This window comes from Stegodyphus dumicola, chromosome 5, assembly GCF_044657685.1.
Source record: "Stegodyphus dumicola isolate Sdum_Otavi_A_Nest chromosome 5, ASM4465768v1".
In the NCBI taxonomy this organism is placed as follows: domain Eukaryota; kingdom Metazoa; phylum Arthropoda; class Arachnida; order Araneae; family Eresidae; genus Stegodyphus; species Stegodyphus dumicola.
Genome location: NC_140772.1, coordinates 106,533,313 through 106,549,948, shown reverse-complemented (window position 1 = coordinate 106,549,948; position 16,636 = coordinate 106,533,313). Strand labels below are relative to the sequence as shown.

Genomic DNA, 16,636 nt, shown 5'->3' with positions numbered 1-16,636 from the left:
ATTCGCTTCCGATAGCGAAGAAAGTGACAGAGGTTATTGAAAACGAAAAAATTTCAATTGACAAATTGGTTGGTATTCTCGACACAGCAATTATAGGACTTGAACAGCGGAACTTTGTAACTGAACAAAAAATTATGTCTGTGTAAAGAATTAAAGAGAATGTATTATCACATAAAAAACGAAGCAACTTAAACAACTTGCATTGAAAAAAATGTTTAATAAAGTAAACAAATAAATATTAAGCTTTTTTTTTTTTTTTTTTTTTTGTAAATTTTGATACCCTTTAGATCAGAATTGTTCTTTATTTCATAAATTACGGTTTCATATTTTTAATTTTATAATTTCTGCATGCCATCTTACCAGATTTAAACTGATGATCTATAATCCGGAATCGCCGGATTAACGACTTTTGACTGTATTATGAAAATTTTCAACATCTTCTGTAGGCAAGTCAGAGCTCTCATTTAACTGCACATAGAGACTGTTCATCTTTTTTTTTTTTATTTCAGATAAAGCCCTCACTTTGGAAAATAAATTCCTTTAAAATAAATTTTGAGTTCATACAGTGGAAATCTGTAAAGAATTTATGTGTCTACAACTTTTTACACAGAGTTTAACTTAAATGTAATTAGTAGTAGTGTTACATTTCATGCAATTAACAAGTTTGTTCATAATAGCTCTGAATGGGGATTTTGAAAAATAATGCTAGCAGACACTTTTTTTTTTTTTTTTTTTTTTTTTTTTTTTTTTGTTGTAGCCAAGAATAGTATTAGAACTTGAATAAACTCAAAATTTAAATTCTAGCATCTTTTGTAAATTACTAGTAATGTTAGTAGTTCAACTGCATATACACTGTGCAAAAAATAAAGGCACGGTTCTATGGCTCCCGTTCTAGTGGTAAAATGAAGGAAAATAGGTTGCTATAAATTGAAAAGTTCACCGAGTGAATTATTCTAGGCGCAACTGAAAAAATTCGCCAAGTTAAATTTATAAATTTCTCACCAAAAATTACAAGATTTAATATCCAGGCATAATTTGAGTCGTAGAATTGAAATATAGAAAAACATTGTTATGTTATTTCAGAAAATGTCCGATTTTGTGTCAAAATACCTATGTTAGAACAATGCTATATATAAATCTAATATATATCCCAAGTCACGCAGAGACATGGAAAAGTCAAGTTGAATTTCATCAATCTGCCCAATATAATGAAATATTTAAAACTGTCCCCCCCTTTTTTTTTGCATAGTGTACTTGTAATGTAATGGCAAAATTAGCACAGGATTAAATTTAAGGAAAATTTCATTGCTGAAAGTTTAACAGACAAAGCAATTATCTGTGTATTTATATTTTCTTTCATTTAAACTTCTAAGTCACTAGTTTGAATGAGAAAATTTACCTCATCATTGGTATGTTATTTCAGAAAAAGTCCGATTCTGTGTCAAAATGCCTATGATAGAACAATGTTATATATATATCCTAAGTCACACCGGGATATGGAAAACTTCAGTTGAATTTCGTCAATCGGCCCAGTAGAACGGGAGATATAGAACTGTCCCCCTTTCTCTTGTGCAGTGTACATGGAATGTAAAGGCAAAATTAGCATAGGGATTAAATTTAAGGTTTAGTTTAATTAATCAATTAATTAGTTTAGATGAGGATAGTAGACCGTGCAATTACTTGTGTATTTATATTTTCTTTCATTTAAACATCTAAATTACTAGTCTGAATGAGAAAATTTACCTCATCAATAATTACAGGTCTTTTCATTTGATTTTCAAAGAGGAATTTCAGTTTGTGAGGACAATACTTTGGCTGTAATGCAGAAAGGCATACATTTGGCAGATGAAGATTTGAATCTTCAATCCAAATAAAAAAAGCTTCAAATAATCTGAAAAAAGAGAGAGAGAGAGTACTGTGAAAATTTGCTTTTGTAAATCAAATTGAAACTTCTATACACGTAATACCATACAAAGTTAAAATATGTCACTCATTTGATAATTAATAACATTTATGTTCAATGAATGAGATTTTTTTAGAAAATATAGAGGGTATTCACATATTTTTAGAATGATTTCAGGGCCATTTAAAATGTAAAAGAAATTATATATATATATATATACACAGTACAAATTCCGTAATCCGGATGTCCATAATCTGGAATGATCTATAATCCGGACCTCAAAGCCACAAACTTTTTTTGTATGCTTTACGCATGCGCATGCACGTTCGGAGGATGTGTCTCCAGATATGTTAAAAATGCTTGGCATATTTTGTAGCCAGCTACCATATTTCATGGTGAGGACAATGAAGATGATAGCTGTGAATTTGAAGGTTTTCGGACATCACAAACTAAAGGTGAAATTTTCCAGTTATTGGATTTTGTAAAGAAATGTGGAGAATAAATGAAAATGATATAACAGAAGTTTTTCATTGCAATGACAATGCCCCAATCATCAGTCAATTGACGGATGGTGAAATCTGTAGTATGGTTCTAGATGCAGGAAATATCGCTTCCAATAGTGAAGAAAGTAACAGAGGTTATTGAAAACAAAAAAATTTCGATTGACAAGTTAGTCGGTATTCTCAACAAAGCAATTACAGGACTTGAAGAGTGGAACTTTGTAACAGAACAAGAAATTATGTCTGTTTATAGAATTAAAGAGAAAGCATTAGCATGAAAAACGAAGCAACTTACATTGAAAGAAATATTTAATAAAGTGAACAAATATTATTATTATTATTATAATAAATTTTGATACCCTTTAGATCATAATTGCTCTTTATTTCATAAATTACAGTTTCATATTTTTAATTGTATAATTTCTGCATGCCATCTTACCAGATTTAAATTGATGATCTACAATCCGGAAAAACCCTAATCCGGAAACGCCGAAGTCCCGACGACTCTTTGTACTGTATATAATTTCAAATATATATATATTTAATCTGACACCGCTTCTTCAGAACTATAAGTCTGCATTGCGATTTTCATTATAGAAAGGGTTTTCTTAATATTTCCAGGAGTACAGATTTTCATTTTGTCCCTTTCCTTTCCAAAGTCTATCAATTGTGGTGGATTCAAACCTAAAAAAAGGTATTTTCACGACAGCAAGATATAACAGTCCATAAGTGAAGTGGCAGTGAAATTTGCAAGAATATGCTGAAAAAATATATATGTGACTTCTTCATACAATTCATACATGTCTTCTTCATACAATCTTCATTTTTTCAAGAAATGCAGTGGTATTTTTTTAAGTATGGCTTGTTGCTTTGTCTTGATGAAGTTTCATTCTTTGAAAGTAGCTAGGATAAGGACCTGGAATTTCTTCTGTAAATATTGGATGTAAAACTTTTTCTGTTAGTATGTTGAATTGTGTTTACCATTTTTTTCCCACTCTTCTTATTTTTTATTTCCCATTGTAAGAAAATCCCATGACAATCATAAACCTCTCACTGAGATGGCATTGATGGAACCAGGTTTGTAAATTCATTTTCTTCATTTTCAATAATAAATACACCTTTTTTTATTGCAGTCATTTAGGTAATGCTTCATTAATGGTCTCAATGTATTTCCATTTATCTTCTGCTAAATAGTTTTCATGCAAGATTCTACTAACTGTTCTGCGCTGAGCCATATGCATCAGCAAAAGGTGGTGAACATTGTGATTTTAGCTTTTTCAATTCATAAATCTTGGGTTACTATTAAATTTATTGTTGCTACAGATGTAATTAAAGACTCTACACTTGACTTTTGAATTGGTGGATTTTCTCTTCTTACCAACTATGTTACTTTAGAAACATTACACAGTTACAAAGTCCGAGATCTGGACTTGTCAGGACTTACGTGATTCTGGATTTGGGAATTTTCCAAATATTAGATCATCAATTTAAATCTAGTAAGATGGCATGTAGAAATTATAAAATTAAAAATGAAATCGTGATTTATGAAATAATGAAGCATTTGTAATTTAAAAAATATCCAAAATTTACAAAAACAACAACAACAAAAAATTATATTTATTTGTTTACTTTAGTAAACATTTCTTTCAATGTCAGTTGTTTAAGTTGCTTCGTTTTTGTGCTAATACTTTCTCTTTAATTCTGTAGACAGATATAATTTCTTGTTTAGTTACATTGTTGAAGTCCTGTAAGTGCTGTGTCAGAAAATTCCAACTAACCTGTCATCAAAATTTTTTCATTTTCAGTAACCTTTGTGTCACTTTCTTCACTATCAGAAGTGGTATTTTCTGGATCTAAAACCACACTACAGATTCTGCCATCCATTAATTGATTGATGATTGAGGATTGAAGAGCATTGTCACCACAATGAAAAACTTCTTTTATATCATCTTCATTTATTACCGTTTCTCCACATTTCTTTACAAAATCCATCAATTGGAAAATTTCACCTTGGTTTGTGATATCTGAAATCCTTTAAAATTCGCGGCTATCATCATAAAATTTAGCTATCGTTCACTATACTTATTTGGCTATGCATCATGAGATTGACAACTAATGACAAGTTGTTGGGCAAAATTTTATCTTGCTTCTATTACGCACTGAAACAATTAAGCCTGAACTGTATTAGTTTAGTAATTTATTATACTTATGTCTATTTCTTGCATACGCTTAAGGCTTATCTGAGTCCTGAATAAATAAATTCGCACACATTATAGTGCACATATACTTAAAGCTTATTGAGGGCCGGCGGTAGGATATCTTACTTCCTGATGCTCTGTGAATCCTAAATTCTGCTGCCAAGTGCTTTCCCTAAATTCTGCCGCCTGGTGTTGCCATACGTACCCTGACGCTTGCTCTAGGTTTATGTGAATAACAAATCAGTTACTCTTAATTCAAATAGCACTAAACGTAATCTTTTGGCCTATGAGTATCATTGAGAAAATCTATTTTTAGCATATGGAAAGAAATTTTTGTTAAATTTTTCGTCAACATTTCTTAGCGCATTTATCTGAAATCTGTAATCATCGCGAAGCATTATATCAACATAAAAGGTTACCATACTCTTTATTAATCAATTACTAACATAAAAAATTGTTTAGGCATCGCTACATGAGTCATTATTCAAGTTGTTATGTGTTGATAAACATGCGATGATGAAAACAAAATATAATAAATAATGATTCGCCAGGTTGGCATCAGGAACATTAAATATTAGTAGGTGTAAAATCAACAATGTTATGAATGTAGAATATTTCGATTTGAGATGTATGCCAAGCAGATATGCAGCAATGGAACCAAATTATTGATCATACAAATTTACGCTAAAATAATTTGTTTCTTCAATAACAAGACATGTTATTCAGTGCCGAAGTGAAATTCAGATCTGGAACTCTATACATGTTTTATCATGCGCAAAGGGGGGAATCAAATGTGCATGCATAAAGCATACAAAAAAAAAAGTTGGTGGTGGCTTTGAGGTCTGGATTTTAGAACATTTCGGATATTGATGTCCGGATCTCGGACTTTGTACTGTATACTTTTTTTTAGTATTCATTTGGAGTCCCCTTTTCATGTAGAAATAATGAAAGAAGGTTATTCCTATCCAATTAATGATGATGCTTATTTTGCATTTCAAAATTATAATATCATAACATTTCACAACATTACCATACATCAGATGGAATAGAAACATTTCTCTAAGGAAAGCACAAAAACATAGCCTTCAATCAACAGCTTATTTATATGCTTCATTTTGCAGGAAAAATAAATTTAAAAGTAACAGATTTTATTTCTCATTTCAAATAATAAGCTGTTACCAGATTTTTTATTCCAAAACATTTGCTTTTTTAAAATTCTTTATTGAAATCATTCTAAAAACTTGTATAAATACCCTCTGTATATTACGCCTTCTCTTAAAATTGTAACAAAAAAAAAAATAATACTTTTTGCTCAAAAGAACAAACACAGTTATTAATTTCATAAAAGGAGATTTATGTTTAATAGCAGAAAGAATGTTTACTTACTTTAGCAAATCGAAGTAAACAGAATTTTCAGAAAATGTGCTCTGTATCAATGATAAATCAGCAGATACAAGAGGAGATGCTGAAAATAAAAAGTTGTAAGCCAACGTAAAAACATAGTAATCATATAATAAAATTCTAAACAGCAATTTTAATTATTTTAACATGTAATAAAAATTATGTCTTCTAGGATTATAATTATTATAATTACTATATACAGTCAAAAGTCGTTAATTTGGACACCCATAATCCGGAATGATCTATAATCTGGACCTCAAAGCTACAAACTTTCTGCGCATGCGTCGCGTTCACGCATGCGCACAGGCATTTACGAGAGCGCGTAAGACCAACACCTCCTAGAACTAACTCAAGGCCACGGCGTGCAGTTCGTGACGTCACTGCAGTAGGGATACTTTCGTTCTCGCCAACTTTAAGGGTGCCTTCTTAAATATCCATTTGACAGGCTTACACAAAAACTGAAATTTTTATATTTAATTCTCATCGTTTATAAATCTGGAAAATACCTTGCTTTCATTAGAATGTGAAGAACCGAGATTTTTATTTTTAGAATGTTTTCGATACGAATAACTAGAAATTTTAATTCCATTAAAAGTTATTACTGATGTTACTAAATTTAATCGCTGAGAAACTCTTGTTAACGAAAGAAACTTCACACTTAATGAATCGGAATTTTATTTTTACGCAATAATTAAACAGAAAGACAATTTAAGACATGAAGGCAGGATATAGATCCTAAAAAATTGAGATAAATTCTAACTGATTTAAATTATGAAGCTAATTTACCTGGAATCATGCAGCAACATAAAATCATTAGTTGAAAACAAATATAATTAATCAGCGATGTTTATTGGTCAAGGGTCGTATTAATTATACTTACAACAATTTATGCCTTGACTAATAAACATCTTTGATAAGTATAAGTAATATATCTTATTTTTGAGATATGTTGCCGAATAATAATAAATACTCATGTTTGAAACAAATAACGCTAAGCTTGCAACGATTTAAATAAGTTTTTATAATTATTTGAGACATTAGGTGCACAGAGAGAATTGCATATTATTTTGCATTTTAAATGGCAAATATCAAATCTCTGATAGAGGTCTGATATAGATCTAAATAGCTAACCTCTGATCTTTACAGGGAAATCTTATAACATGGTTTAGCAGTATTGTGTGGAAGGCAAATGTAACAAATCCTAAACTGGGATATAGAACACAACAAATGAAAAACACAATAAAAAAATTTCATGAACTTTAACATATACACATAGAAAAGTTGCATTGACATTGCACTATACAAGTAAATGAAGAGGGAATACATAATGAATACCTTTGACAAAAAATAAATGAAACTCAGAATTTCGTAAATTTCAATGCGTGCAAATATATAGAAATGCATACATTCCCTGTAGCAGGTAAAAATTCATATTTTGGTTTGTTTATTCTACTAAATAATATAAGTTAATGTTTATTCACGACTAATAGAAAGAAAATCATACTTATCTATTAATTGTATAAAGTGAAACAGGTACTAGTTTTGAAGAATAATGTCTAATTAGATAGAAAATTCTTTTGTCAAATAAAGTGTTGCATAAATTTAATTATTTACTTACAAAAATACGAAACACTTGCATGCAAAGATTGTTATAATCGGATTTAATTATCTAAACTAGAATTAAATACAAGATTTTGTAAAACTTCATATTTAATGATTTGTGTTATATTAAGTGAATTTTAAGAATATCAGGCATGAACTCACAAAAATTTAAATAGCGTATTTTTTCGCATTAACATCAGAAACAAAATTGGTATTAGTTACAGATATATTATCAAGATTTTTCAAGGTCTTCGGATTTTAATAAATACGCTGTTCCTGTGACAAATGTATCGAGATATTTAAATGCAAGCATTTTGCAACATACAAAATGTATTTACCATTTTGAATTTTTATTAATCCTACATTTAATCTAATCCTACTTTTAAGTCACACATTTGTTTAATTTACTTAACTTGGTAAATGATGCTATTTACTACAAATTGACTAGCATGACGATAAAGAATGCAATCTGCTATAGACTGAACGATTAGCATGATGATAAACAGTACTATCTGCTATAAATTAAATTAATAGTATGGTTAAGTCATCATACTTATATAATCACTATTAGACTTACAATAAGATTAAATATGTTTACTTTCTATAAATGTATGTACTCACTTTAGTTTATGATAATTATAACATACTTAACACAGAAGCACTTTTTAAAGCACAGATAAGTATAAACTTATTCATTAAAGAAAAAAAAAGAAAAAAAAATGCAACTTACCTTCGAAAATTTTTTTGGCTTGAAATTGCTTCTATGAATCGCCTTTATCAATTTATTTAAGAATTCTTTCTCTTTCGGAAAAGAGAAAACCTGTACTTTTGGACCATTTGGATAGTTCCCTTTACAGTTAGGTACACAGCATGTGTAAACCATATCAAAAATTTGAAAAACAAGTAATAAAGTGGAATACTTATAATATAGAAATATCTGAAAAAAGAAAGAAAATGTCGACTGTTCTTATGGACGATTTCTGACCAAGTGACCGTCAAAACTCCGGAAATCCACCCACCACAGTCCTGGGTGGGGAGAGTTAAATGAAATACAATCCCTACTGACACTGACGTCACACCTCCTCCTGGGAAACGCGCCGTGGCCTTGAGTTAGTTCTAGGAGGTGTTGGCAAGACCCTTACGGCTACGAATATGTTTGTGCGCATGCGTGTTTAATGTGTAACGGAGTTATACGCTAAGCTAAAGTTATGTAATTCAGTTAATGTTGCAGATTGCGTTGTTCCTTAATCTTCGAAATGGATCCGGCTTATTATTTTTTGCAGACTGTTAGAGCAATTTTATAAAAGTAAGCTTGAACTTTCGATTATGTCAAATAGAATTTCCGATATATATTTACTACAAAGCGAAAGTATGTTTTGAAATCCGAAATCTGTTTATCAATTTCACGCTGCTCTGCGGCAGGGGGGGGGCAGAAACGTCATTATTAGATTATGATAGATTAGAAAGATTATGTCAAATAGAATTTCCGATATATATTTACTAATATGTAATTTGTATCTACAAAGCGAAAGTATGTTTTGAAATCCGAAATCTGTTTATCAATTTCACACCACCGATTGGAAGTTGATCTGTCAGCACTATCCTTATCTTCAGGGCAGATGTTTTTATTTTATTTGGTTTATAATTCGGTACTAAGTGTAGTATTTCATTTTGATGTACTCGGTCTTTGATATGATTTAAATCAAGTTCCTCGTCATTATAATTCGCTTCAGATAGTGAAGAAAGTGACCCAGAGGTTATTGAAAACGAAAACATTTCGATTGACAAATTAGTGGGTATTCTCAACACAGCAATTATAGGACTTGAACAGCGGAACTTTGTAACTAAACAAGAAATTATGTCTGTTTAATAGAATTAAAGAGAAAGTATTATCACATGAAACGAAGCAACTTACATTGAAAGAAATGTTTAATAAAGAAAACAAATAAATATTAAGCTTTTTCTTTTTGTAAATTTTGATACCCTTTAGATCATAATTGTTCTTTATTTCATAAATTACAGTTTCATATTTTTAATTTTGTAATTTCTGCATGCCATCTTACCAGATTTAAACTGATGATCTATGATCCGGAATCGCCGAAGTCCCGACGAGTCCGGATTAACGACTTTTGACTGTACTATTTATAATAAATACATAACAGAACTGAAAGGTACAAAATCATTACTCCAATATTCAGAACTATAACCTGAATGAATGCTAATACTTCTATTACAATATGAGATACATAAAATTTTATATTATAATTAGCTAATAATATAATAAAGTAGAAATAGATTAATTTTTTCATAAATGGCATTGATAATGCATTAAAACAGATGTACAGAAGTTTTGAGTTAAAGCATTTCTCTTATGCTTAAACTTTTTCTTGCATCTCAGAAGCCCAGTGGTAAGTAGAACAATTATAACTTAGGAAGAATTTCTCATCCTTCATAAAATTTGCACATAAAAGTTTAACTCTCCAACTAGTCAGCTATTTGGCTCTAAAATTCTAAATATTCCAAAAATAGATGAAAGAGAGGTATTCTCTTGATAATGATTCCAAAATGTCACTGGTATTTTTTATCTGGACACTTTTTGCTTTAATATCCTGCTTTAATTACTGAAATACATTTCATCTATGCGTCCATCCACTATATATATAAATACAGGCAGACATGTAAATACAACACATGTGGCCTGGCCAGTTGGAGGGTAAAATGAAATAACTTTCAATAAGTTCACCATGGTTTTCCAATGTATCTACACATCGTTTCCAATGTATTATCGTCATGCTTCCAGTGCTGAAAAAAGAAAGCGTAAGAGGAAAATGCATGTAGAAACAAATAAAAAAAAAATGCTCAGTTTAAATATGTTGTTAATACAAAAATAGATAAGTGTGATACAAAAGTTCACTATAATGTAAAGATTATAGAAAAAGAAACTGGTGAATATTCTGGAAACCAGGAAGTACATGCAGAAAGGACAGGAAGCAATGAAACCGAAACTGAGGTAATAGAAATTAAAAACATAGAATGTATACCAGATACTGTGGAGAAAAAACAAAATGCAAGTAATGAAGGAGAAATTCAAAATATAGAATATATACCTAACACAATTAATCATACTTTAGTTTTGGAAAATTTTGATTTGTGACATTTAAATTTAACAACATATATGCAACATATTTGTTTAAAAATAAACCTTCATCAAATATAAGCACACAAGAGAACCATTAGAAAATGAAGTTTTAAAGAACCTTGAAATATTAGGTCTGGATACTTGCAACTGTAGAGGACAAAGCTACAACAATGCGGTAAATATGTCTAGAAAATAAAATGGGATCCAGAATCAAACAAAAAACATAATCAAACAGCCATTCCATTCCTTGTGCTTCACATTCACTAAATCTGAAAGTAAGTAGTGCTAGTGAATCATGTTTGCAAGCAATAACATATTTTAATTCATTGGAGAACGTTTATACATTTGTTTTTTCAGTGTCTACTCATAGGTGGTCATACTCATAGGTTAAACAAAATTTTGTAACAAATAATAAACATCTTATAGTAAAAAAATTATGTTCTACTATATGGTCTTGTAGCATTGATGCAGTTAAAGCAATTCTCTCTAGGTTCAATGAAATAAAAAAATTATCTACTTGATATGTATCTCTAGATGAATCTCAGAAATATTCTGTAAAACTGGAATCCCAAAAAATAGCAAACAAAATTAATAATTTAGAATTCATTTTATTTACAGTTATTTGGCACAAAATTCTTTCCAGAATAAATGCAAGCGGAAAACCTACTATGTCAATCTCGTTTGCGGCAAGTATATTCGACAATTTATTTAATTACGTTAATAGCTTAGAAAATTTATATCTGGAAACAGAAATGGGGGCACTAAACACATCAGAAACCGATACTAATATAAGGTCACAGAAATGGAAAGAATTTTTTGATACAGTTCATCATGATGAGGATGACAAGCATTCATGTAATCAGGGCCAAGAAGCCTTTAAACGAAATTGCTTTATGTAATATGTGACAAAATATCTTTTGCACTATAACTACGTAGCAAAAGTTACAAAGACATTAATGAGATTTTTTAAATATTTCATACAGATTCAAATGACAATGTATCAACTGAATCTGAAGAAGATACCTCATTACAAAAAAAAAATGGTCTATTGAAGACACTGATACAAAAGAACTAGATGAGGAACTGTTACAATTTCTATTATTTTGTAAAAGACAAAATTGAATGTTAACAGTCTGACATGCTAAAATTTATAATGACTAAATAATGACAATCTGTATCAACATTTCCAAATATTAAAATCATATTATGTATATTTTTAACGCTGGCTGTATTGAATGCATCTGTTGAAAGATTGTTTTCAGTGTTAAAACGCATGGAAAACTATTTACGAAACTCATTAACTTTAACTTGATTACACATAGAATAAAATGTGTTGGAGAATATTAATTACGAAGAAATAATTGATGAATTTCCAGAATTGAAAGCCAAAAAAAATGATTTTTGAATTAATTTTATAACTCCCACCCTCCACCCCCCGCCCAAAAAATATGGTTTTTGACATTTTACAGAATAAATTCCGTTTTCTTTTAATTTATGACATACAAACAAAAAGATCCAATTCTCTTGATATATATATTGATACATAATCAAAAGCATGTTTTTAATTATACTAACAATGGAAACTGTATTGAAGATTTTTGAAAAAATTACTATTTCTGTTTATTATTATTATATACCTATCATTTATTATTTTGTTAAAAAGATCTCATAAAAATTGCATAACACCCTGGATGTAGGGGGCCCGGCAAGAAAAAATGTCTAGGGCCCTAAACTAGTTTAACCCGTTCAGGATCAGCGTAAAGTATACGCGATGCAACGATTCTACTCCTACCAGCCCAGCATCCCCTATACTCACGCAATGATTCTGCTTCTAAAAGACCAGCATCACTTATACATAACATTAAAATGGAATGATTTATTTAAATTTTTAAAAGCCAGTAGATGGAGCTAAGTGGTAATTGTTTTCACATGGGTTGCTTCATATAGGATTTGACCTTCATGTACTGGCATTAGTTTCTGTTTTGTGCTTCTGGTTTTGAGAGATTTATTGAAATAAGCAAACTGGGAATAATGGCTTTTTATAAGTGCACCTGTGAATAAGAGGGTGTTTTAGTTCATTTCGTTGGATTTTTTTTTTTTTTTTACATTTATTTTGAAATTTAACATAAGCTTTCTTGGTTAATTAAAAAGTAACATTACAACATTATTACAGAAGGGGAAAATCAGCTTTCTCAAAATGTAATGCATCTTACTCGCTCGTATTTCTCAAAAAAGAGCCAGCATTTTTGTTTTTTTTACTCGATTTAATAGGTCATTATATATAATAACACAGGCATTATATTTGTTATATAATGTATTTACTTTACATATAATGTAATTATACATAATGTATATACTGACATGATCAGTAACGGATATCCCCACAGTGGAGGTCTTTCCTTGATCACTTTCCAGTCATTCTGGACACTGTTTTTGATTTAGAAAAACAGGAAGTTTTTTAATATAAACCTGATGTTAGGGTTTGAGGATGAAATATTTCTGAATGTCTTTTGAAGAAAGTTTGGAATAAAAAAGTTTGGAAAGTTTGGAGATCATGGGGTTATATTCAGTTTAATTCTTTTAGCCATGGCTAAGAGACCTTGCTTTAAAAACTTAAAATAACCAGTGATTTTGGATAACTTTAAAAATTTATCCAAAATCACTGGACACTCCACCTTTCCGTCTAACTGGAAGACAGTTTCCGAAAATTTATGTTGATGGAAAAGGTAATAAAGGTAGGAGAAGATGCGTTGTGTGCGCTAAAACCAAGGAAAATCGAAAGCAAAGAACATTTTTTGAGTGCAAAATATGCAATGTAGGACTTTGTGTCGATCCTTAATTTGAATTATTTCACACACAGCAGAATTTTTAAATAGGATTCCCCCCCCCCCCGTATTTGTAATTTTTTTCCACGTTTGTAATATTTATTTTTGTGTATATAGCTATGATTTTAGTATTTTTCCTCTTTAATTTATTTCTATTAATGTGATATTCTTTATATTAATACACATTAAAAACAAATACATTAAATATGCAACTTCAAAAATTGAAGTCATAATATCAAAATGCTGATTTTATACGATTTTTTATGCAAAATTAGGCTTAACTACTGAAAATGCGCGGGTTGGTGGTGACGATCCATTTCAACGGGTCCAGCCCCGTGACTGCGCTACATTTTCCCGCCGCTGGTCCTTAAGGGGTTAATCCTTATATCCATTATTCTCTTTTGGTAGACAAAATCCCCATATAAACCATCGCTCTCAACACCTCCAAATCACATTATATTCAAATGCTGTGCATAAATGCAGCATGACAAACACAGGACTACTAGGAATATTCAAAAACTACTTAAATAAATTATTTTAAAATTTAAAATATGATGCTGCTAATTATGAAATTATTCATATACTTTTATACAAAATTAAAATTTGAATATCACATTATTATAACAGATAACACATGATTATGGTAGAGAATTCCAAATATATTAAGCTTCATTCAACTTTTTTTTTAAACTTATAATTCTGATAATCAATATCTCTCTCTTATGTAATTTTTAACAAAGAAAAATAAGTCAAAAAATATCATTAATTTAAAAGCAAGAATATTTCACATACTTTGTTCAGGACTTTTTTGTTTAGATGATAAAAGACTACTGTAGCAGGCTTCAGTCTCCTTTAATTTTTTTTTAATATCGTTCAGAAACTTTGGTGCAGATTTCAAATACTGGATTCCCACACTTTTCACAACAAGTGCCCTTAAAAAATGCTTCAATTTAGATACAATTTCACTGCAAAGCACATGTTTTGAGGATAAAATTAATTAAAATTATAGATAAAGTTAAATAACACAAGTTCTACAAATTTTTTTTAATCTGAAAAGAGCCTTTCTCATTTAACAAAAATTAACTTCTGAATACATAATCCTAATGTATATATTTAATTTTTTTTTTTTTTTTTTTTTTTTTTTACAAACAAGAAAGAAAAAAAAAATCGCAGTTTACATGAAAAAAATATACTTATCCTCCTTCATTTCTAACATATAATTTGATGCACATATATTCTCATTTTACATGTCTGCATATTTTGTTTCAAAGTGCTAGTACATTGTTATAAATGAATTATCTGTGAATTATTCATATTTATTCTGCAGTTTACATGATTGCAAATATGTGTACATTAGCTGTACACTGATGTGTGCAATTTTTTAATTATCTTTTAATTTCTAAAGATTTCAGCATACAAATATTTACAAATTGTACATACAGAGGGCCGCCCAACCAGTACAGTGGTTAGCATCGCTGACTGTCATGCCGAAGGGCCTGGGTTCAAATGCTGGAGAAGGCATGGATGTTTGTAAATGTATAGTGTCGGTGCAATATGGCAGCAATTTAAATATGCAGCCAGTCAAAAGTCCTCTCGTGTAATTTGGTGGAAGGGGAGAGGGGTGGGAGACATTCGGACCCGTTCCCTCTCCCAGGGTGCTCTCCATCAAAATTGAGGGCAGATCTGAGCTAAATCACATTGTCACCTGTATGGTGCTTAAGGCTGTATCAGGCATAATTTTGCACTCCTTGCCAATTGAATTTCATAGGCTTTGAGCTGACAATGAAATATGGACAAGAAATATAGGCACTATGTCAGACAAGTGAATATAAGAAACAACAACACATACAGGAGAACCTGAATGAAGTCCAGTTTACAATTTCCTTGATTTTTCATGGATCAAACTAAAAATTTTTCCTGACCAAACATATGAACTGATTATCAAATTAAGTAAGAATAAATGCACAATTTAATGGATTTGTGACGAGAACTAAGAAATATTTAAGAAAGTTACAAAAATCTAATTTATCCCAATCCTATTTTGAAGTCAATGAAAGAAATATGTAATGGAAGTATGAATCATTCAAAAAGGCTGGTAAAATTTAGAGAGAAATATCCAATCTAAGAAAAACACATTGTACAGTCATTAAGTTATTTTAAAGGAGGAGACATAAAAAATTATCAATGCCCTCGGACTCGAACCTGGTCCTCTCAAATACACTCCAAGTGTGCCACCATTACACCATGAAGGCATGCGGAAAGGAAGGAGAAAATACCTAATATACTGTCACTATTAAAAGGTGACTGGGAATAATGGGACCCAATCACCAAATCCTGGTGATGATGAATTATCATCCATCAACTTTTAGTTCAGGCCCACTGTAGAGTCATTAGGCAATGCCCTCACTGGGACTTGAATGTGGACCTCTCAAAAACACGCCATGAGTGCTATCATTACAACACAAAAGCATGCTAAAAGGATGGAGAAAATATCTTATAACTTCATTCTGAAAAGGAAATTTAATCCGGCATACCTTAATAGAAATACAGAGTTTTAAAATAAATAAACATTTCCCCTGATAAGTTTTCTTTCTTTTTTTTTTTTTGTCTAAGTTTTAAATCAACATTAATGTGGTTCTCTTCTAATTCACTTGTGTGTTTCCAAGATTTTCTAGGTTTCCTTGATGTGACTCTGAATGGGGAAAAAAAATCACATACCTTGAAATCTGATAAATTTGAGGACATCTGATTACTTCTATGAGTTTCTCATGTAATTAATTATCTTTAATTTAGAATCATATTATAAAAGAGAGTGAAGATAAAGGAAATTCCAGAAACATTCTTCTTGAAGAACTCCTACGAGTGAGTAGTCAATGAGCTTCAGTTAAAAACATGTGATCCTTAGTTAATCGCTAGAGACTGTGTGATTTCAGAGTGAAATTATTTTGTATAATTTTGACTTTTTTCATCATCCACTTTCAACTGCTTCTGACATCTAGTGCAAATTTTTAAAAGCAATTATGGAATTAGTAGCAGATTGTGAGGAATTTTTCTTCTTTGTTCAGTAA

The 16,636-nt window shown here is 30.3% G+C and overlaps 1 protein-coding gene across 2 annotated transcripts in view; it reads right to left on the bottom strand.

Moving 5' to 3' along the window:
• Epg5 (ectopic P-granules autophagy protein 5) overlaps window positions 1–16,636 on the bottom strand; it is a 342,575-nt gene that overhangs the window by 112,727 nt on the left and 213,212 nt on the right. For both annotated transcript variants that reach the window (XM_085816957.1, XM_085816958.1), the window contains exons 24-26: window positions 14,361–14,500; window positions 5,988–6,066; window positions 1,744–1,891 (exon numbers count right to left, since the gene is read on the bottom strand). In XM_085816957.1, the coding sequence (XP_085673083.1) occupies window positions 1,744–1,891; window positions 5,988–6,066; window positions 14,361–14,500 (367 nt within the window). The remainder of the gene's footprint in view (window positions 1–1,743; window positions 1,892–5,987; window positions 6,067–14,360; window positions 14,501–16,636) is intronic.